This window comes from Oncorhynchus keta, unplaced genomic scaffold (genome assembly GCF_023373465.1).
Source record: "Oncorhynchus keta strain PuntledgeMale-10-30-2019 unplaced genomic scaffold, Oket_V2 Un_contig_2577_pilon_pilon, whole genome shotgun sequence".
Taxonomy (NCBI): domain Eukaryota; kingdom Metazoa; phylum Chordata; class Actinopteri; order Salmoniformes; family Salmonidae; genus Oncorhynchus; species Oncorhynchus keta.
Window position 1 is genome coordinate 47501 of NW_026284622.1, and position 23720 is coordinate 71220.

The following is a 23720-nucleotide window of genomic DNA, read 5'->3' on the forward strand; positions in this document are numbered from 1 at the left end:
AGATGAACCTGTAGCCAGATGACTTCAACAGTATTTAACATTATCCAGATACTGACTGTTAACACTTGGTGGTCTATAGCAGCTTCAACAGTATTTAACATTATCCAGATACTGACTGTCTATAGCAGCTTCAACAGTATTTAACATTATCCAGATACTGACTGTCTATAGCAGCTTCAACAGTATTTAACATTATCCAGATACTGACTGTCTATAGCAGCTTCAACAGTATTTAACATTATCCAGATACTGACTGTTAACACTTGGTGGTCTATAGCAGCTTCAACAGTATTTAACATTATCCAGATACTGACTGTTAGCACTTGGTGGTCTATAGCAGCTTCAACAGTATACTGACTGTCTATAGCAGCTTCAACAGTATTTAACATTATCCAGATACTGACTGTTAGCACTTGGTGGTCTATAGCAGCTTCAACAGTATACTGACTGTCTATAGCAGCTTCAACAGTATTTAACATTATCCAGATACTGACTGTTAACACTTGGTGGTCTATAGCAGCTTCAACAGTATTTAACATTATCCAGATACTGACTGTTAGCACTTGGTGGTCTATAGCAGCTTCAACAGTATACTGACTGTCTATAGCAGCTTCAACAGTATTTAACATTATCCAGATACTGACTGTTAACACTGGTCTATAGCAGCTTCAACAGTATACTGACTGTTATAGCAGCTTCAACAGTATACTGACTGTCTATAGCAGCTTCAACAGTATACTGACTGTCTATAGCAGCTTCAACAGTATACTGACTGTCTTAGCAGCTTCAACAGTATACTGACTGTCTATAGCAGCTTCAACAGTATACTGACTGTCTATAGCAGCTTCAACAGTATACTGACTGTCTATAGCAGCTTCAACAGTATACTGACTGTCTATAGCAGCTTCACCAGTATACTGACTGTCTATAGCAGCTTCAACAGTATTTAACATTAACCAGATACTGACTGTTAGCACTTGGTCTATAGCAGCTTCAACAGTATTTAACATTATCCATATACTGACTGTCTATAGCAGCTTCCCACCAGAATGGGCTTTAGGTGAGGCGGTTGAACCTGTAGCCATATTACTTCAACAGTATTTAACATTATCCAGATACTGACTGTTAGCACTTGGTGGTCTATAGCAGCTTCAACAGTATACTGACTGTCTATAGCAGCTTCAACAGTATACTGACTGTTAGCACTTGGTCTATAGCAGCTTCAACAGTATTTAACATTAACCAGATACTGACTGTTAGCACTTGGTGGTCTATAGCAGCTTCAACAGTATACTGACTGTCTATAGCAGCTTCAACAGTATACTGACTGTTAACACTTGGTGGTCTATAGCAGCTTCAACAGTATTTAACATTATCCAGATACTGACTGTTAGCACTTGGTGGTCTATAGCAGCTTCCCACCAGAATGGGCTTTAGGGAGGCAGATGAACCTGTAGCCATATTACTACAACAGTATTTAACATTATCCATATACTGACTGTCTATAGCAGCTTCCCACCAGAATGGGCTTTAGGGAGGCAGATGAACCTGTAGCCATATTACTACAACAGTATTTAACATTATCCAGATACTGACTGTTAACACTTGGTGGTCTATAGCAGCTTCCCTCCAGAATGGGCTTTAGGTGAGGCAGATGAACCTGTAGCCATATTACTACAACAGTATTTAACATTATCCATATACTGACTGTCTATAGCAGCTTCAACAGTATTTAACATTATCCATATACTGACTGTCTATAGCAGCTTCAACAGTATTTAACATTATCCAGATACTGACTGTTAACACGTGGTGGTCTATAGCAGCTTCAACAGTATTTAACATTATCCATATACTGACTGTCTATAGCAGCTTCCCACCAGAATGGGCTTTAGGGAGGCAGATGAACCTGTAGACATATTACTACAACAGTATTTAACATTATCCAGATACTGACTGTTAGCACTTGGTGGTCTATAGCAGCTTCCCACCAGAATGGGCTTTAGGTGAGGCAGATGAACCTTAGCCATATTACTTCAACAGTATTTAACATTATCCATATACTGACTGTCTATAGCAGCTTCCCACCAGAATGGGCTTTAGGTGAGGCAGATGAACCTGTAGCCAGATGACTTCAACAGTATTTAACATTATCCAGATACTGACTGTTAACACTTGGTGGTCTATAGCAGCTTCCCACCAGAATGGGCTTTAGGTGAGGCAGATGAACCTGTAGCCAGATGACTTCAACAGTATTTAACATTATCCAGATACTGACTGTTAACACTTGGTGGTCTATAGCAGCTTCCCACCAGAATGGGCTTTAGGTGAGGCAGATGAACCTGTAGCCAGATGACTTCAACAGTATTTAACATTATCCAGATACTGACTGTCTATAGCAGCTTCCCTACAGAATGGGCTTTAGGGGAGGCAGATGAACCTGTAGCCATATTACTACAACAGTATTTAACATTAACCAGATACTGACTGTCTATAGCAGCTTCCCACCAGAATGGGCTTTAGGGAGGCAGATTAACCTGTAGCCATATTACTACAACAGTATTTAACATTAACCAGATACTGACTGTTAGCACTTGGTGGTCTATAGCAGCTTCCCACCAGAATGGGCTTTAGATGAGGCAGATGAACCTGTAGCTATATGACTTCAACAGTATTTAACATTATCCAGATACTGACTGTTAACACTTGGTGGTCTATAGCAGCTTCCCACCAGAATGGGCTTTAGGGGAGGCAGATGAACCTGTAGCCATATGACTTCAACAGTATTTAACATTATCCAGATACTGACTGTCTATAGCAGCTTCCCACCAGAATGGGCTTTAGGGAGGCAGATGAACCTGTAGCCATATTACTACAACAGTATTTAACATTATCCAGATACTGACTGTCTATAGCAGCTTCCCACCAGAATGGGCTTTAGGTGAGGCAGATGAACCTGTAGCCATATTACTTCAACAGTATTTAACATTATCCAGATACTGACTGTTAACACTTGGTGGTCTATAGCAGCTTCCCTCCAGAATGGGCTTTAGGTGAGGCAGATGAACCTGTAGACATATGACTTCAACAGTATTTAACATTATCCATATACTGACTGTCTATAGCAGCTTCCCTCCAGAATGGGCTTTAGGTGAGGCAGATGAACCTGTAGCCATATGACTTCAACAGTATTTAACATTATCCATATACTGACTGTCTATAGCAGCTTCCCACCAGAATGGGCTTTAGGTGAGGCAGATGAACCTGTAGCCATATGACTTCAACAGTATTTAACATTATCCAGATACTGACTGTCTATAGCAGCTTCCCACCAGAATGGGCTTTGGGGAGGCAGATGAACCTGTAGCCATATGACTTCAACAGTATTTAACATTATCCAGATACTGACTGTTAGCACTTGGTGGTTTATAGCAGCTTCCCACCAGAATGGGCTTTAGGGAGGCAGAAGAACCTGTAGCCATATGACTTCAACAGTATTTAACATGAGATAGTCCCTGAGGATGTTGTTTTATTATTTTATTATTATTATTATTATTGAATATGTGTGTGTGTGTGTGTGTCGTCCTGGTAACTACTTGTGTGTTGTCACGGTAACTCCGCGTGTGTTGTCGTCCCTCCCTCTCCAGGTGGGCTCGTTCTTCATGCTGAACCTGTGCCTGGTCGTCATAGCGACCCAGTTCTCAGAGACGAAGCAGCGAGAACGCCCTGATGAGGTCGGAGCAGCGCGCCCGTTACCTCAGCAACGCCTCCACTCTGGCTTCCTATCAGGAGCCGGGGTCCTGCTACGAGGAGATACTGCGCTACATCGGACACCTGTACCGTAAACTGACCCGCAGAGTCGCCCGGGCCGTCACACACTGCTCTACGCACACACCTCCTTGTACTTGTTGGACACACTCACACCAACACACACCCAAAGGAGAGGTGAACGGACTGGCCAATCGGCACTCGGGACGTGGCGTCTTCCACCTTCGTCCTCCTCCTCTTCCTCGTCCGCCTAACTGCGTGGGGGTGGAGATGAGTAACGGGGGAGTAGGCAGGGAGTTAAACTACCCCTCTATCTACCCCCACGACCTCTACGACCTGACCCCCGACCCCAGCTACATGACCTCCAGGGGGAGGGGCCACACCGTCACACTGGTGTTAGAGCCCAATAAGAGTGAGTGTGTGTGTTCTCAGTGTGTGTGTGTGTTCTCAGTGTGTGTGTGTGTGTTCTCAGTGTGTGTTTGTGTTCTCAGTGTGTGTGTGTGTTCTCAGTGTGTGTGTGTTTTCAGTGTGTGTGTGTGTGTGTTCTCAGTGTGTGTGTGTGTTCTCAGTGTGTGTGTGTGTGTTCTCAGTGTGTGTGTGTGTTCTCAGTGTGTGTGTGTTCTCAGTGTGTGTGTGTGTTCTCAGTGTGTGTGTGTTGTCAGTGTGTGTGTGTGTTGTCAGTGTGTGTGTGTGTGTTGTTCTCAGTGTGTGTGTGTTCTCAGTGTGTGTGTGTGTTCTCAGTGTGTGTGTGTGTTCTCAGTGTGTGTGTGTTGTGTTGTCAGTGTGTGTGTGTTGTCAGTGTGTGTGTGTGTGTGTGTGTGTGTGTGTGTTCTCAGTGTGTGTGTTCTCAGTGTGTGTGTGTGTTCTCAGTGTGTGTGTGTTGTCAGTGTGTGTGTGTGTGTGTGTTGTCAGTGTGTGTGTGTGTGTAGTAACGAGTCTCCGTCAAGTGTGTGTGTGTTGACAGTCTGGCGTTACCTGTTTTCAGCGGCAGAGCACAGGGAGGCGTTGCCATGCCCCTACTGCGTCCACGACGACCAGCTTTGTGACAACGACCATGCCGATTTTGAACCTAGCAACCGGCGCCATGGCAACCTGAGCCCTCGCCGCGGTAACAGCCTTCGGCGTGTCGACGGACAGGCCTTGAGGCCGATCAGAGACCTAGTTGGGTGGTGGGCGGAGCTACAGGCCAGGTTGGAGCATGTAAGACTGTCGGACTTATTGATGTTGTCACTGATCATATAGTTAGACTGGTCTGATCTATATCTGTGTTAGACTGGTCTGATCTATATCTGTGTTAGACTGGTCTGATCTATATCTGTGTTAGACTGGTCTGATCTATATCTGTGTTAGACTGGTCTGATCTATATCAGTGTTAGACTGGTCTGATCTATATCTGTGTTAGACTGGTCTGATCTATATCTGTGTTAGACTGGTCTGATCTATATCTGTGTTAGACTGGTCTGATCTATATCTGTGTTAGACTGGTCTGATCTATATCTGTGTTAGACTGGTCTGATCTATATCTGTGTTAGACTGGTCTGATCTATATCAGTGTTAGACTGGTCTGATCTATATCAGTGTTAGACTGGTCTGATCTATATCTGTGTTGACTGGTCTGATCTATATCTGTGTTAGACTGGTTGATCTATATCTGTGTTAGACTGGTCTGATCTATATCTGTGTTAGACTGGTCTGATCTATATCTGTGTTAGACTGGTCTGATCTATATCTGTGTTAGACTGGTCTGATCTATATCTGTGTTAGACTGGTCTGATCTATATCTGTGTTAGACTGGTCTGATCTATATCTGTGTTAGACTGGTCTGATCTATATCTGTGTTAGACTGGTCTGATCTATATCTGTGTTAGACTGGTCTGATCTATATCTGTGTTAGACTGGTCTGATCTATATCTGTGTTAGACTGGTCTGATCTATATCTGTGTTAGACTGGTCTGATCTATATCTGTGTTAGACTGGTCTGATCTATATCTGTGTTTTAGATATTGACTGTAGGACTTATTGACGTTGTCACTGATCATATAGTTAGACTGGTCTGATCTATATCTGTGTTAGACTGGTCTGATCTATATCTGTGTTAGACTGGTCTGATCTATATCTGTGTTAGACTGGTCTGATCTATATCAGTGTTAGACTGGTCTGATCTATATCTGTGTTAGACTGGTCTGATCTATATCTGTGTTAGACTGGTCTGATCTATATCAGTGTTAGACTGGTCTAATCTATATCTGTGTTTTAGATATTGACTGTAGGACTTATTGACGTTGTCACTGATCATATAGTTAGACTGGTCTGATCTATATCTGTGTTAGACTGGTCTGATCTATATCTGTGTTAGACTGGTCTGATCTATATCTGTGATAGACTGGTCTGATCTATATCTGTGTTAGACTGGTCTGATCTATATCAGTGTTAGACTGGTCTAATCTATATCTGTGTTAGACTGGTCTGATCTATATCTGTGTTAGACTGGTCTGATCTATATCTGTGTTAGACTGGTCTGATCTATATCTGTGTTTTAGATATTACATGTTATGTTTATGTTTCTTCATACAAGAAATGTACTTTACAAATTACACAAAATATTATTATTACTGTTATTATAACTATTATTACTGTTATTATTACTATTATTATTACTATTAGGATTATTGTTATATTATATTATTATATTACTATATTATTATATTCTATTATTATTCTATTATATTATTATACTATATTATTATATTCTATTATTATTAATATATTATTATACTATAATTATGAGTATTATTATTATATTATTATACATATATTATAGGTATTATTAGTAATATATTATTATATTATAGGTATTATTAGTAATATATTATTATATTATAGGTATTATTATTATTATAGTATTATACTATAATTATGAGTATTATTATTATATTATTATACATATATTATTATATTATAATTATACATATTAATATATTATTATACTATAATTATGAGTATTATTATTATATTATTATACATATATTATTATATTATAATTATACATATTAATATATTATTATACTATAATTATGAGTATTATTATTAATATATTATTATATTATAGGTATTATTATTAATATATTATTATATTATAGGTATTATTAGTAATATATTATTATACTATAATTATGAGTATTATTATATTATTATACATATATTATTATATTATAATTATACGTATTAATATATTATTATACTATAATTATGAGTATTATTATTAATATATTATCATTATATTATAATTATATGTTATATGTTATACTATAATTATGAGTATTATTATTAATATATTATTATTATACTATAATTATATGTTATATGTTATACTATAATTATGAGTATTATTATTAATATATTATTATTATACTATAATTATATGTTATATGTTATACTATAATTATGAGTATTGTTATTATATTATTATTATTATTATTATATTATAATTATGAGTATTATTATTAATATATTATTATTATACTATAATTATATGTTATATGTTATACTATAATTATGAGTATTATTATTAATATATTATTATTATATTATAATGATATGTTATATGTTATACTATAATTATGAGTATTATTATTAATATATTATTATTATACTATAATTATATGTTATATGTTATACTATAATTATGAGTATTGTTATTATATTATTATTACTATTATATTATAATTTTTAATATGACTGTTATTATTATGTAGTCAAGTCAGTTAAGAACACATTCTAATTTTTCAATGATGGAACAGTGGGTTAACTGCCTTGTTCAGGGGCAGAACAGCAGATTTTACCTTGTCAGCTCGGGGGTTCAATCTTGCAACCTTTCAGTTGTTAGTCCAACGATCTAACCACTAGGCTACTTGCCAACCCCGATTATTACTATTATTATTATGATTATTATGATTATTCTTATTATATTATAATTATAATTATTACTATTATTATTACTAAGATCTTCAAATAACCCTGCACCCTACACCCTAACCCCTGCACCCTACTCCTTCTAGGTGGTGAGCAGTAGGTACTTCAACAGAGGGATCATGATCTCCATCCTCATCAACACTCTCAGTATGGGGATAGAGTTCCACCAACAGGTACAGGGGAGGAGAGGGAGACGGGAGGGGTGAGGAGAGGGAGAGGCGAGGAGAGGGGGAGGGGAGGGGCAGGGCAGGGGAGGGGATGGGGTGAGGAGGGGAGGGGAGGCCAGGGGAGGGATGGGGTGAGGGAGGGGTGGGGAGGGGATGGGGTGAGGGGAGGGGAGGGGGAGGGCAGGGGAGGGGATGGGGTGAGGAGGGGAGGGGAGAGGAGAGGGCAGGGGAGGGCTGGGGAGGGGAGGGGATGGGGTGAGGAGGGGAGGGGAGGAGAGGGAGTGGAGTGGAGGGGATGGGGAGGGCAGGGGAGGGGATGGGGAGGGAGGGCAGGGCAGGGGTGAGGGGGAGGGCAGGGCAGGGGAGGGGAGGGGATGGGGATGGGGATGGGGAGGGGGAGGGAGGAGAGGGAGGGGAGTGGAGGGGAGTGGAGGGGAGGGCAGGGGAGGGGAGGGGGGAGGGCAGGGAGGGAGGGGAGGGGAGGGGGAAGGGCAGGGGAGGGAGGGGGAGGGCAGGGGGAGAGGGGGGGGAGGGGGAAGGGCAGGGGGAGGGAGGGGGAGGGCAGGGGAGGGAGGGAGGGAGGGGAAGGGCAGGGGAGGTTGTGAGTGTGAGTGTGTGTGTGTGTGTGTGTGTGTGTGTGTGTGTGTGTGTGTGTGTGTGTGTGTGTGTGTGTGTGTGTGTGTGTGTGTGTGTGTGTGTGTGTGTGTGTGTGTGTGTGTGTGTGTGTGTGTGCCTGTGTGGGTGTGAGCATGTGTGTGGGGTTACAGGGCTTGAGGTGTTAATTAAATTGTAAATCTCAGTGTGAGAGGAGGGGATAGATTGTGTGTGTGTGTGTGTTCTGTTTTAGCAGTCTTACCCCCTTAAGAAATTAAGAAAAAGTGAATAATGATGTTTCCATTGGTTCTGACCTCAGCTGACCCTACTGACGATAGAATTACAACTAGTATAGAACCGGAATCCTCATCACAATGACCCAACTGAATGTAGAATTACAACTAGTCTAGAACCCAAATCCTCATCACAATGACCCAACTGAATGTAGAATTACAACTAGTCTAGAACCCAAATCCTCATCACCTACTGACCCAACTGAATGTAGAATTACAACTAGCCTAGAGCCCAAATCCTCATCACCAACTGACCCAATAGAATTACTACTAGTATAGAGCCCAAATCCTCATCACAATGACCCAATAGAATTACAACTAGTCTAGAACCCAAATCCTCATCACAATGACCCAATAGAATTACAACTAGTCTAGAACCCAAATCCTCATCACACTACACAAAACACTGTATACTGTCCCCTACTGGCGACACTACAGTACTACTATAACCCAGACACAGCATACTGTCCCCTACTGGCGACATTACAGTACTACTATAACCCAGACACAGCATACTGTCCCCTACTGGCGACACTACAGTACTACTATAACCCAGACACAGTATACTGTCCCCTACTGTCCACACTACAGTACTACTATAACCCAGACACAGCATACTGTCCCCTACTGTCCACACTACAGTACTACTATAACCCAGACACAGCATACTGTCCCCTACTGGCCACACTACAGTACTACTATAACCCAGACACAGCATACTGTCCCCTACTGGCCACACTACAGTACTACTATAACCCAGACACAGTATACTGTCCCCTACTGGCCACATTACAGTACTACTATAACCCAGACACAGTATACTGCCCCCTACTGGCCACACTACAGTACTAATATAACCCAGACACAGCATACTGCCCCCTACTGGCCACACTACAGTACTACTATAACCCAGACACAGCATACTGTCCCCTACTGGCCACACTACAGTACTACTATAACCCAGACACAGTATACTGTCCCCTACTGGCCACACTACAGTACTACTATAACCCAGACACAGTATACTGTCCCCTACTGGCCACACTACAGTACTACTCTAACCCAGACACAGCATACTGTCCCCTACTGGCCACATTACAGTACTACTATAACCCAGACACAGCATACTGCCCCCTACTGGCCACACTACAGTACTACTATAACCCAGACACAGTATACTGTCCCCTACTGGCCACACTACAGTACTACTATAACCCAGACACAGTATACTGTCCCCTACTGGCCACACTACAGTACTACTATAACCCAGACACAGCATACTGTCCCCTACTGGCCACACTACAGTACTACTATAACCCAGACACAGTATACTGTCCCCTACTGGCCACACTACAGTACTACTATAACCCAGACACAGCATACTGTCCCCTACTGGCCACACTACAGTACTACTATAACCCAGACACAGCATACTGTCCCCTACTGGCCACACTACAGTACTACTATAACCCAGACACAGCATACTGTCCCCTACTGGCCACACTACAGTACTACTATAACCCAGACACAGTATACTGTCCCCTACTGGCCACATTACAGTACTACTATAACCCAGACACAGTATACTGTCCCCTACTGGCCACACTACAGTACTACTATAACCCAGACACAGCATACTGTCCCCTACTGGCCACATTACAGTACTACTATAACCCAGACACAGCATACTGTCCCCTACTGGCCACATTACAGTACTACTATAACCCAGACACAGCATACTGTCCCCTACTGGCCACATTACAGTACTACTATAACCCAGACACAGCATACTGTCCCCTACTGGCCACATTACAGTACTACTATAACCCAGACACAGCATACTGTCCCCTACTGGCGACACTACAGTACTACTATAACCCAGACACAGCATACTGTCCCCTACTGGCCACATTACAGTACTACTATAACCCAGACACAGCATACTGTCCCCTACTGGCGACACTACAGTACTACTATAACCCAGACACAGCATACTGTCCCCTACTGGCCACATTACAGTACTACTATAACCCAGACACAGCATACTGTCCCCTACTGGCCACACTACAGTACTACTATAACCCAGACACAGCATACTGTCCCCTACTGGCGACACTACAGTACTACTATAACCCAGACACAGTATACTGTCCCCTACTGGTGACACTACAGTACTACTATAACCCAGACACAGTATACTGTCCCCAACTGGCCACACTACAGTACTACTATAACCCAGACACAGCATACTGTCCCCTACTGTCCCCTACTGTCCACACTACAGTACTACTATAACCCAGACACTGTATACTGTCCCCTACTGGCCACATTACAGTACTACTATAACCCAGACACAGTATACTGTCCCCTACTGTCCACACTACAGTACTACTATAACCAGACGCAGCATACTGTCCCCTACTGTCCCCTACTGGCCACACTACAGTACTACTATAACCCAGACACAGCATACTGTCCCCTACTGGCCACATTACAGTACTACTATAACCCAGACACAGCATACTGTCCCCTACTGGCCCCTACTGTCCACACTACAGTACTACTATAACCCAGACACAGCATACTGTCCCCTACTGGCGACACTACAGTACTACTATAACCCAGACACAGCATACTGTCCCCTACTGGCCACACTACAGTACTACTATAACCCAGACACAGCATACTGTCTCCTACTGGCCACATTACAGTACTACTATAACCCAGACACAGCATACTGTCCCCTACTGGCCCCTACTGTCCCCTACAGGCCACATTACAGTACTACTATAACCCAGACACAGTATACTGTCCCCTACTGGCGACACTACAGTACTACTATAACCCAGACACAGCATACTGTCCCCTACTGTCCCCTACAGGCCACATTACAGTACTACTATAACCCAGACACAGTATACTGTCCCCTACTGGCCACACTACAGTACTACTATAACCCAGACACAGTATACTGTCCCCTACTGGCCACACTACAGTACTACTATAACCCAGACACAGCATACTGCCCCCTACTGGCCACACTACAGTACTACTATAACCCAGACACAGCATACTGTCCCCTACTGGCCACATTACAGTACTACTATAACTCAGACACAGCATACTGTCCCCTACTGGCGACACTACAGTACTACTATAACCCAGACACAGCATACTGTCCCCTACTGGCCACACTACAGTACTACTATAACCCAGACACAGCATACTGTCCCCTACTGGCCACACTACAGTACTACTCTAACCCAGACACAGCATACTGTCCCCTACTGTCCACACTACAGTACTACTATAACCCAGACACAGCATACTGTCCCCTACTGGCCCCTACTGTCCCCTACAGGCCACACTACAGTACTACAATAACCCAGACACAGCATACTGTCCCCTACTGGCCACACTACAGTACAACTATAACCCAGACACAGCATACTGTCCCCTACTGGCCCCTACTGTCCCCTACTGTCCACACTACAGTACTACTATAACCAGACGCAGCATACTGTCCCCTACTGTCCCCTACTGTCCAGACTACAGTACTACTATAACCCAGACGCAGCATACTGTCCCCTACTGTCCCCTACTGTCCACACTACAGTAGTACTATAACCCAGACACAGCATACTGTCCCCTACTGTCCCCTACTGGCCACACTACAGTACTACTCTAACCCAGACACAGCATACTGTCCCCTACTGTCCACACTACAGTACTACTCTAACCCAGACACAGCATACTGTCCCCTACTGTCCCCTACTGGCCACACTACAGTACTACTCTAACCCAGACACAGTATACTGTCCCCTACTGGCCACACTACTTCCTTCCTTCTCCCTCTCTCTCTCTCTCTCTGACACCCTAGAGATCAGTAATCTAGTGTTCACCAGTCTCTTCTCTCTCTCTCCCTTCCCCCTAGCCCCAGGAGCTGACTGACATCCTAGAGATCAGTAATCTAGTGTTCACCAGTCTCTTCTCTCTCTCTCCCTTCCCCCTAGCCCCAGGAGCTGACTGACATCCTAGAGATCAGTAATCTAGTGTTCACCAGTCTCTTCTCTCTCTCTCCCTTCCCCCTAGCCCCAGGAGCTGACTGACATCCTAGAGATCAGTAATCTAGTGTTCACCAGTCTCTTCTCTCTCTCTCCCTTCCCCCTAGCCCCAGGAGCTGACTGACATCCTAGAGATCAGTAATCTAGTGTTCACCAGTCTCTTCTCTCTCTCTCCCTTCCCCCTAGCCCCAGGAGCTGACTGACATCCTAGAGATCAGTAATCTAGTGTTCACCAGTCTCTTCAGTCTGGAGATGCTGCTGAAGCTGCTGGCCTTCGGACTCTTCGGCTATATCAAGAACCCGTACAACGGCTTTGACAGCGTCATCGTCATCATCAGGTTTGTGTCTGTGTTTCCATTAAATATTTTAATGTATCAAACCTTTTCCAAGAGTTAATGTTATAATGCTATAACTTGCTGCTCGATTGCTAAGCTAGCTATAACTTTCTGCCTGATTCTAAGCTAGCTGTACCTTGCTGCTCAATGCTAAGCTAGCTATAACTTTCTGCCTGATTCTAAGCTAGCTATAACATTCTGTTTGATTGCTAAGCTAGCTATAACATTCTGTTCGATTGCTAAGCTAGCTATAACTTTCTGCCTGATTCTAAGCTAGCTATAACATTCTGTTCGATTGCTAAGCTAGCTATAACTTTCTGCCTGATTCTAAGCTTGCTGTACCTTGCTGCTCAATGCTAAGCTAGCTATAACTTTCTGCCTGATTCTAAGCTAGCTATAACTTTCTTCCTGATTCTAAGCTAGCTATAACATTCTGTTCGATTGCTAAGCTAGCTATAACATTCTGCCTGATTCTAAGCTAGCTATAACATTCTGCCTGATTCTAAGCTAGCTATAACATTCTGTTCGATTGCTAAGCTAGCTATAACTTTCTGCCTGATTCTAAGCTAGCTATAACTTTCCGTTAGGTTGCTAAGCTAGCTGTACCTTGCTGCTCGATGCTAAGCCAGCTATAACTTTCCGTTAGGTTGCTAAGCTAACTTGCTGCTCGATGCTAATCCGATGCTAACGGAAAAATGATATATTGATTTACACTAACGTTCAAAAATACTTATTTTCCACCATAATTTGCAAATAAGTTCATTAAAAATCCTACAATGTGATTTTCTGGATTTCTTTTCTCATTTTGTCTGTCGTAGTTGAAGTGTAGCTATGATGAAAATTACAGGCCTCTCTCATCTTTTTAAGTGGGAGAACTTGCACAATTGGTGGCTGACTAAATACTTTTTTGCCCCACTGTATATGTAATTATTGGCGAAGATTCACATCATATTTTTCGTTATACTGTTTTCTATATACTGTAGGTGACATGATTCTCACTAGTGTTGAGTGATGAGCTGGTGTATGTCTTATTTAGTTAAAGAGCATATTGAAGTTAGAAGCAATAGGATTTGAATCAAAAGCCTACAACTTGTTTAGCCCCGTTACACACTGCTCTGAGACGAGCATGGAGACTGGTCCGTTTCACACTGCTCTGAGACGAGCATGGAGACTGGTCCGTTTCACACTGCTCTGAGACCAGCATGGAGACTGGTCCGTTTCACACTGCTCTGAGACCAGCATGAAGACTGGTCCGTTTCACACTGCTCTGAGACGAGCATGGAGACTGGTCCGTTACACACTGCTCTGAGACGAGCATGGAGACTGGTCCGTTTCACACTGCTCTGAGACCAGCATGGAGACTGGTCCGTTTCACACTGCTCTGAGACCAGCATGGAGACTGGTCCGTTTCACACTGCTCTGAGACGAGCATGGAGACTGGTCCGTTTCACACTGCTCTGAGACCAGCATGGAGACCGGTCCGTTTCACACTGCTCTGAGATGAGCATGGAGACCGGTCCGTTTCACACTGCTCTGAGACCAGCATGGAGACTGGTCCGTTTCACACTGCTCTGAGACGAGCATGGAGACTGGTCCGTTTCACACTGCTCTGAGACGAGCATGGAGACTGGTCCGTTTCACACTGCTCTGAGACCAGCATGGAGACTGGTCCGTTACACACTGCTCTGAGACGAGCATGGAGACTGGTCCGTTTCACTCTGCTCTGAGACGAGCATGGAGACTGGTCCGTTTCACACTGCTCTGAGATGAGCATGGAGACTGGTCCGTTACACACTGCTCTGAGACGAGCATGGAGACTGGTCCGTTTCACACTGCTCTGAGATGAGCATGGAGACTGGTCCGTTTCACACTGCTCTGAGACGAGCATGGAGACTGGTCCGTTTCACACTGCTCTGAGACGAGCATGGAGACTGGTCCGTTTCACACTGCTCTGAGACCAACATGGAGACTGGACCGTTTCACACTGCTCTGAGATGAGCATGGAGACTGGTCCGTTTCACACTGCTCTGAGATGAGCATGGAGACTGGTCCGTTTCACACTGCTCTGAGACGAGCATGGAGACTGGTCCGTTTCACTCTGCTCTGAGACCAACATGGAGACTGGACCGTTTCACACTGCTCTGAGATGAGCATGGAGACTGGTCCGTTTCACACTGCTCTGAGACGAGCATGGAGACTGGTCCGTTTCACACTGCTCTGAGATGAGCATGGAGACTGGTCCGTTTCACACTGCTCTGAGACGAGCATGGAGACTGGTCCGTTTCACACTGCTCTGAGATGAGCATGGAGACTGGTCCGTTTCACACTGCTCTGAGACGAGCATGGAGACTGGTCCGTTTCACACTGCTCTGAGATGAGCATGGAGACTGGTCCGTTTCACACTGCTCTGAGATGAGTATGGAGACTGGTCCGTTACACACTGCTCTGAGATGAGCATGGAGACTGGTCCGTTTCACACTGCTCTGAGACGAGCATGGAGACTGGTCCGTTTCACACTGCTCTGAGACCAGCATGGAGACTGGTCCGTTTCACACTGCTCTGAGACGAGCATGGAGACCGGTCCGTTTCACACTGCTCTGAGACGAGCTTGGAGACTGGTCCGTTTCACACTGCTCTGAGACCAGCATGGAGACTGGTCCGTTTCACACTGCTCTGAGATGAGCATGGAGACTGGTCCGTTTCACACTGCTCTGAGACGAGCATGGAGACTGGTCCGTTTCACACTGCTCTGAGACGAGCATGGAGACCGGTCCGTTTCACACTGCTCTGAGACGAGCTTGGAGACTGGTCCGTTTCACACTGCTCTGAGACGAGCATGGAGACTGGTCCGTTTCACACTGCTCTGAGACGAGCATGGAGACTGGTCCGTTTCACACTGCTCTGAGACGAGCATGGAGACTGGTCCGTTTCACACTGCTCTGAGACCAGCATGGAGACTGGTCCGTTTCACACTGCTCTGAGATGAGCATGGAGACTGGTCCGTTTCACACTGCTCTGAGATGAGCATGGAGACTGGTCCGTTTCACACTGCTCTGAGATGAGCATGGAGACTGGTCCGTTTCACACGGCAGCACAAGAACTGTTCGTCGGGAGCTTTATGAAATGGGTTTCCGTGGCCAAGCAGCCGCATACAAGCCTAAGATCACCATTCACAATGCCAAGCGTCGGCTGGAGTGGTGTAAAGCTTACCACCATTGGACTCTGGAGCAGTGGAAACACGTTCTCTGGAGTGATGAATCACGCTTCACCATCTGGCAGTCTGATGGACAAATCTGGGTTTGGCGGATACCAGGGGAATGCTACCTGCCCCAATGCATAGTGCCAACTGTAAAGTTTGGTGGAGGATGAATAATGGTCTGGGGCTGTTTTTCATGGTTCGTTCAAGGCACCAGACAATGACATTCTAGACGATTCTGTGCTTGCAACAGTTTGGGGAAGGCCCTTTCCTGTTTCAGCATGACAAATTATACAAACAAAAACATACACTCAACAAAAAATATGATTTTACTGAGTCAGTCAATTGAAATAAATTCATTAGGCCCTATTCTGTGGGTTTCACATGACTGGGAATACAGATATGCATCTGTTGGTCACAGATAACATGTATAAAAAGGTAGTGGATCAGAAAAGCAGCCGGTATCTGGTGGGACCATTTGCCTCATGCAGCACAACACATCTCCTTCACATAGAGTTGATCAGGCTTGTTGATTGTGGCCTGTGAAATGTTGTCCCACTCCTCCTCAATGGCTGTGCGAATTTGCTGGATAATGGTGCGGACTAGAACACGATGTGTTAGGGAATAATCAGAATCTCCTTCACATAGAGTTGATCAGTTGATTCTTCAATGGCTGTGCGAAGTTTCTGGAAATGGTCAAGAAATGGAAGGAGTAGCAGTGTCAGACAGAAATCGCTGTCGTACAAGTCGATCCGGAGCATCCTAAACATGCTCACTGGGGTGACATGTCTGATGAGTATGCAGACCGTGAAAGAACTGGGACATTTTCAGCTTGCAGGAATTGTATACAGATCCTTGCGACCGTGTTCGTCGGGAGCTTCATGAAATGGGTTTCCGTGGCCAAGCAGCCGCACACAAGCCTAAGATCACCATTCACAATGGCTGCGCGTTATCATGCCGAAACAGGTGGTGACGATTACACATGATTACCAATGATAAAATGTAATAGTGTTCGTTGTCCACAGCTTAGGCCTCTGCCCATACCGTAGCCACCACCGACAACCATGGGGCACTGTGTTCATAACGTTGACATCAGCAAACCTCTTGGCCAAACGACGCCATACTCAGACAGTTCTTCATCTGCCCAGTACAGTTGAAACCAGATTTAATCCGTGAAGAACACATTTCTCCAGCGTGCCAGTGGCCAACCTAAGGTGAGCATTGGCCCACTGAAGTCGGTTACAACTCTGAACTGCAGTCAGGTCAAGACTCTGGTGAGGATGACGAGCACACAGATGGTTTCTGACCATGCAGAAAACTATTTGCTTGTGTAAAACTCACAGTTTCATCAGCTGTTCTGGGTGGCTGGTCTCAAACGATCCCGCAGGTGAAGAAGCAACAGGTCCTGGGGCTGACGTGGTCACACGTAGTCTGTGGACATTCTGACAAATTTTCTAAAACGACGTTGGAGGCAACTAATGGTAGACAAAATGAAATTCCCTGGCAACAGCTCTGGTGGACATTCCTGCAGTCAGCAGCATGCCAATTGCACTCTCCTTCAAAACTTGAGACATGTGTGGCATTGTGTTGTGTGACAAAACAGAACATTTTTTCCCCTTTTATTGTCCTCCAGTACAAGGTGCACCTGTGTAATGATCATGCCGTTTAATAATTTTATTGATATTCCACACCTGTCAGGTGAATGGATTATATTGGCAAAGGGAAGTAAATAAATATGAGAGAGATAATATTTTTGTGCATTATTTTAGCTCATTAAACATGGGACCAACACTTTACATGTTGCCTTTATATTGTTGTTCAGTAGACATTTCTTGGGTCTGTCCAGATGAGGCTCCATTGTCTTGGGGTCTGATCGGCTGAGGCTCCATTGCCTGGGGTCTGTCCAGCTGAGGCTCCATTGTCTGGGGTCTGTCCAGATGAGGTTCCATTGCCTGGGGTCTGTCCAGCTGAGGCTCCATTGCCTGGGGTCTGTCCAGCTGAGGCTCCATTGTCTGGGGTCTGATCGGCTGAGGCTCCATTGTCTTGGGGTCTGTCCAGCTGAGGCTCCATTGTCTGGGGTCTGATCGGCTGGGGCTCCATTGTCTGGGGTCTGTCCAGCTGAGGCTCCATTGTCTGGGGTCTGTCCGGCTGAGGCTCCATTGCCTGGGGTCTGTCCAGCTGAGGCTCCATTGTCTGGGGTCTGATCGGCTGAGGCTCCATTGTCTTGGGGTCTGTCCAGCTGAGGCTCCATTGTCTGGGGTCTGATCGGCTGGGGCTCCATTGTCTGGGGTCTGTCCAGCTGAGGCTCCATTGTCTGGGGTCTGATCGGCTGAGGCTCCATTGTCTGGGGTCTGATTGGCTGAAGCTCCATTGTCTGGGATCTGTCCAGCTGAGGCTCCATTGTCTTGGGGTCTGATTGGCTGAAGCTCCATTGTCTTGGGGTCTGTCCAGCTGAGGCTCCATTGTCTGGGGTCTGATCGGCTGAGGCTCCATTGTCTTGGGGTCTGATCGGCTGAGGCTCCATTGTCTTGGGGTCTCCAGCTGAGGCTCCATTGTCCTGGGGTCTGATTGGCTGAGGCTCCATTGCCTGGGGTCTGATCGGCAGAGGCTCCATTGTCTTGGGGTCTGGTTGGCTGACGCTCCATTGTCTTGGGGTCTGTCCAGCTGACGCTCCATTGTCTTGGGGTCTGATTGGCTGAAGCTCCATTGTCTTGGGGTCTGTCCAGCCGAGGCTCCATTGTCTTGGGGTCTGATTGGCTGAGGCTCCATTGTCTTGGGGTCTGATCGGCTGAGGCTCCATTGCCTGGGGTCTGTCCAGCTGAGGCTCCATTGCCTGGGGTCTGTACAGCTGATGCTCCATTGTCTTGGGGTCTGATTGGCTGAGGCTCCATTGTCTTGGGGTCTGATTGGCTGAGGCTCCATTGTCTTGGGGTCTGATTGGCTGAGGCTCCATTGTCTTGGGGTCTGTCCAGCTGAGGCTCCATTGTCTTGGGGTCTGATTGGCTGAGGCTCCATTGTCTTGGGGTCTGATCGGTTGAAGCTCCATTGCCTGGGGTCTGTCCAGCTGAGGCTCCATTGTCTTGGGGTCTGATTGGCTGAGGCTCCATTGTCTTGGGGTCTGATCGGTTGAAGCTCCATTGCCTGGGGTCTGTCTAGCTGAGGGTCCATTGTCCTGGGGTCTGATTGGCTGAGGCTCCATTGTCTTGGGGTCTGATCGGTTGAAGCTCCATTGCCTGGGGTCTGTCCAGCTGAGGCTCCATTGTCTTGGGGTCTGATTGGCTGAGGCTCCATTGTCTTGGGGTCTGATCGGTTGAAGCTCCATTGCCTGGGGTCTGTCTAGCTGAGGCTCCATTGTCCTGGGGTCTGATTGGCTGAGGCTCCATTGTCTTTCAGTCCAGCTGAGGCTCCATTGTCCTGGGGTCTGATTGGCTGAGGCTCCATTGTCTTGGGGTCTGATCGGTTGAAGCTCCATTGCCTGGGGTCTGATTGGCTGAGGGTCCAGACCAGAGGGACTGGGAGGATGATTACTACTACTATTATTATTATTATGTTTTGCTATAAATCATTTGGCTAGCTAAGGATGACCTTCACTTACTAGCTAGCCAGTTCTATCAGAGACCCCCAATTCACTAAAGCTACATAATTTAGCTTTTCTATCAGAGAAACCTTCACTAAAGCTACTAATTTAGCTAGCCAGCCAGTTCTATCAGAGACACCCAACCTTCACTAAAGCTACATAATGTAGCTAGCTAGCCAGTTCTATCAGAGACACCCAACCCTCACTAAAGCTACATAATTTAGCTAGCTAGCCAGTTCTATCAGAGACACCCAACCCTCACTAAAGCTACATAATTTAGCTAGCTAGCCAGTTCTATCAGAGACACCCAACCTTCACTAAAGCTACATAATTTAGCTAGCTAGCCAGTTCTATCAGAGACACCCAACCCTCACTAAAGCTACATAATTTAGCTAGCTAGCCAGTTCTATCAGAGACACCCAACCCTCACTAAAGCTACATAATTTAGCTAGCTAGCCAGTTCTATCAGAGACACCCAACCCTCACTAAAGCCACATAATTTAGCTAGCTAGCCTGTTCTATCAGAGACACCCAACCTTCACTAAAGCTACATAATTTAGCAATCTAGCCAGTTCTAACAGATACCCCCAACCCTCACTAAAGCTACATAATTTAGCTAGCTAGCCAGTTCTATCAGAGACACCCAACCCTCACTAAAGCTACATAATTTAGCTAGCTAGCCAGTTCTATCAGAGACACCCAACCTTCACTAAAGCTACATAATGTAGCTAGCTAGCCAGTTCTATCAGAGACCCCCAACCCTCACTAAAGCTACATAATTTAGCTAGCTAGCCAGTTCAATCACAGAGCCCCAACCCTCACTAAAGCTACATCATTTAGCTAGCTAGCCAGTTTTATCAGAGACACCCAACCTTCACAAAAGCTACATAATTTAGCTAGCTAGCCAGTTCTATCAGAGACACCCAACCTTCACAAAAGCTACATAATTTAGCTAGCTAGCCAGTTCTATCAGAGACACCCAACCTTCACAAAAGCTACATAATTTAGCTAGCTAGCCAGTTCTATCAGAGACACCCAACCTTCACAAAAGCTACATAATTTAGCTAGCTAGCCAGTTCTATCAGAGACACCCAACCCTCACTAAAGCTACATAATTTAGCTAGCTAGCCAGTTCTATCAGAGACACCCAACCTTCACAAAAGCTACATAATTTAGCTAGTTAGCCAGTTCTATCAGAGACACCCAACCCTCACTAAAGCTACATAATTTAGCTAGCTGGCCAGTTCTATCAGAGACACCCAACCTTCACAAAAGCTACATAATTTAGCTAGTTAGCCAGTTCTATCAGAGACACCCAACCTTCACAAAAGCTCCATAATTTAGCTAGCTAGCCAGTTCTATCAGAGACACCCAACCCTCACTAAAGCTACATAATTTAGCTAGCAAGCCAGTTCAATCACAGAGCCCCAACCCTCACTAAAGCTACATGATTTAGCTAGCTAGCCAGTTCTATCAGAGACACCCAACCTTCACAAAAGCTACATAATTTACCTAGCTATCCAGTTCTATCAGAGACACCCAACCTTCACAAAAGCTACATAATTTAGCTAGCTAGCCAGTTCTATCAGAGACACCCAACCTTCACAAAAGCTACATAATTTAGCTAGCTAGCCAGTTCTATCAGAGACACCCAACCCTCACTAAAGCTACATAATTTAGCTAGCTAGCCAGTTCTATCAGAGACCCCCAACCCTCACTAAAGCTACATAATTTAGCTAGCTAGCCAGTTCTATCAGAGACACCCAACCCCCACTAAAGCTACATAATTTAGCTAGCTAGCCAGTTCTATCAGAGACCCCCAACCTTCACAAAAGCTACATAATTTAGCTAGCTAGCCAGTTCTATCAGAGACACCCAACCTTCACAAAAGCTACATAATTTAGCTAGCGAGCCAGTTCTATCAGAGACACCCAACCCTCACTAAAGCTACATAATTTAGCTAGCTAGCCAGTTCAATCAGAGACCCCCAACCCTCACTAAAGCTACATAATTTAGCTAGCTAGCCATTTCTATCAGAGACACCCAACCTTCACTAAAGCTACATAATTTAGCTAGCTAGCCAGTTCTATCAACCTTCACAAAAGACACAGTTCCAGAGAACCTTCACAAAAGCTACATAATTTACCTAGCTAGCCAGTTCTATCAGAGACACCCAACTTCACAAAAGCTACATAATTTAGCTAGCTAGCCAGTTCTATCAGCGACTCCCAACCTTCACAAAAGCTAGCTAATTTATATGTCAATAGGCTAAATGTCAAAAGGCTATATGTCAATAGCTGCAGTGTGTATTTTCAACTACAACAGTGATCCGACTTTAGAAACCTCATGCTAAGGGGTCAGAGGTCAACAGAGACTCGACATTACATTGCACCACTTCAGGAACCTAATGCTAAGGGGTCAGAGGTTAACAGAGACTCGACATTACATTGCACCACTTTAGGAAACCCAATGCTAAGATATCAGAGGTCAACAGAGACGCAACATTATCATCGGGTAGAGAAGACTGTGAGTGGTGATTTGTGTATTTTACAACTTTAGAAACCTCATGCTAAGGGGTCAGAGGTCAACAGAGACGCAACATTATCATCGGGTAGAGAAGGCTGTGAGTGGTGATTTGTGTATTTTACAACTTTAGAAACCTCATGCTAAGGGGTCAGAGGTCAACAGACAACATTATCATCGGGTAGAGAAGGCTGTGAGTGGTGATTTGTGTATTTTACAACTTTAGAAACCTCATGCTAAGGGGTCAGAGGTTAACAGAGACTCGACATTACATTGCACCACTTTAGGAACCTAATGCTAAGGGGTCAGAGGTCAGCAGACAACATTATCATCGGGTAGAGAAGGCTGTGAGTGGTGATTTGTGTATTTTACATGAATGTTTTACAAGTATATGTACATAAATAAAATATATCTATATATTTGATAAATACATTTTCCCTTTATATATAAATATCTTTATATTTTCTTGAAATATATTCCAATATGTAATATTTCCATAGGGAAGCTATATATAACTTGTTGCTCGATGCTAAGCTATCTATAACTTGTTGCTCAATGCTAAGCTATCTATAACTTGTTACTCAATGCTAAGCTATCTTTAACTTGTTGCTCAATGCTAAGCTATCTATAACTTGTTACTCAATGCTAAGCTATCTTTAACTTGTTGCTCAATGCTAAGCTATCTATAACTTGTTGCTCAATGCTAAGCTATCTATAACTTGTTGCTCAACGCTAAGCTATCTATAACTTGTTGCTAAATGCTAAGCTATCTTTAACTTGTTGCTCAATGCTAAGCTATCTATAACTTGTTACTCAATGCTAAGCTATCTATAACTTGTTGCTAAATGCTAAGCTATCTATAACTTGTTGCTCAATGCTAAACTATCTATAACTTGTTGCTCAATGCTAAGCTATCTATAACTTGTTACTCGATGCTAAGCTATCTATAACTTGTTGCTCAACGCTAAGCTATCTATAACTTGTTGCTAAATGCTAAGCTATCTTTAACTTGTTGCTCAATGCTAAGCTATCTATAACTTGTTACTCGATGCTAAGCTATCTATAACTTGTTGCTCAACGCTAAGCTATCTATAACTTGTTGCTAAATGCTAAGCTATCTTTAACTTGTTGCTCAATGCTAAGCTATCTATAACTTGTTGCTCAATGCTAAGCTATCTATAACTTGTTGCTCGATGCTAAGCTATCTATAACTTGCTGCTCAACGCTAAGC

General features: G+C 44.3%; 1 protein-coding gene across 1 annotated transcript in view; it reads left to right on the top strand.

The window, feature by feature from the left end:
- Positions 1 to 23720, top strand: part of LOC127922463 (voltage-dependent T-type calcium channel subunit alpha-1H-like) — a gene marked incomplete at its 5' end in the record, with an annotated part of 133385 nt that overhangs the window by 29404 nt on the left and 80261 nt on the right. Inside the window, 5 exon segments of the mRNA XM_052506229.1 lie at positions 3648 to 3721; positions 3723 to 4180; positions 4754 to 4968; positions 7827 to 7913; positions 13045 to 13196. Coding sequence (XP_052362189.1) covers positions 3648 to 3721; positions 3723 to 4180; positions 4754 to 4968; positions 7827 to 7913; positions 13045 to 13196 — 986 coding nt within the window.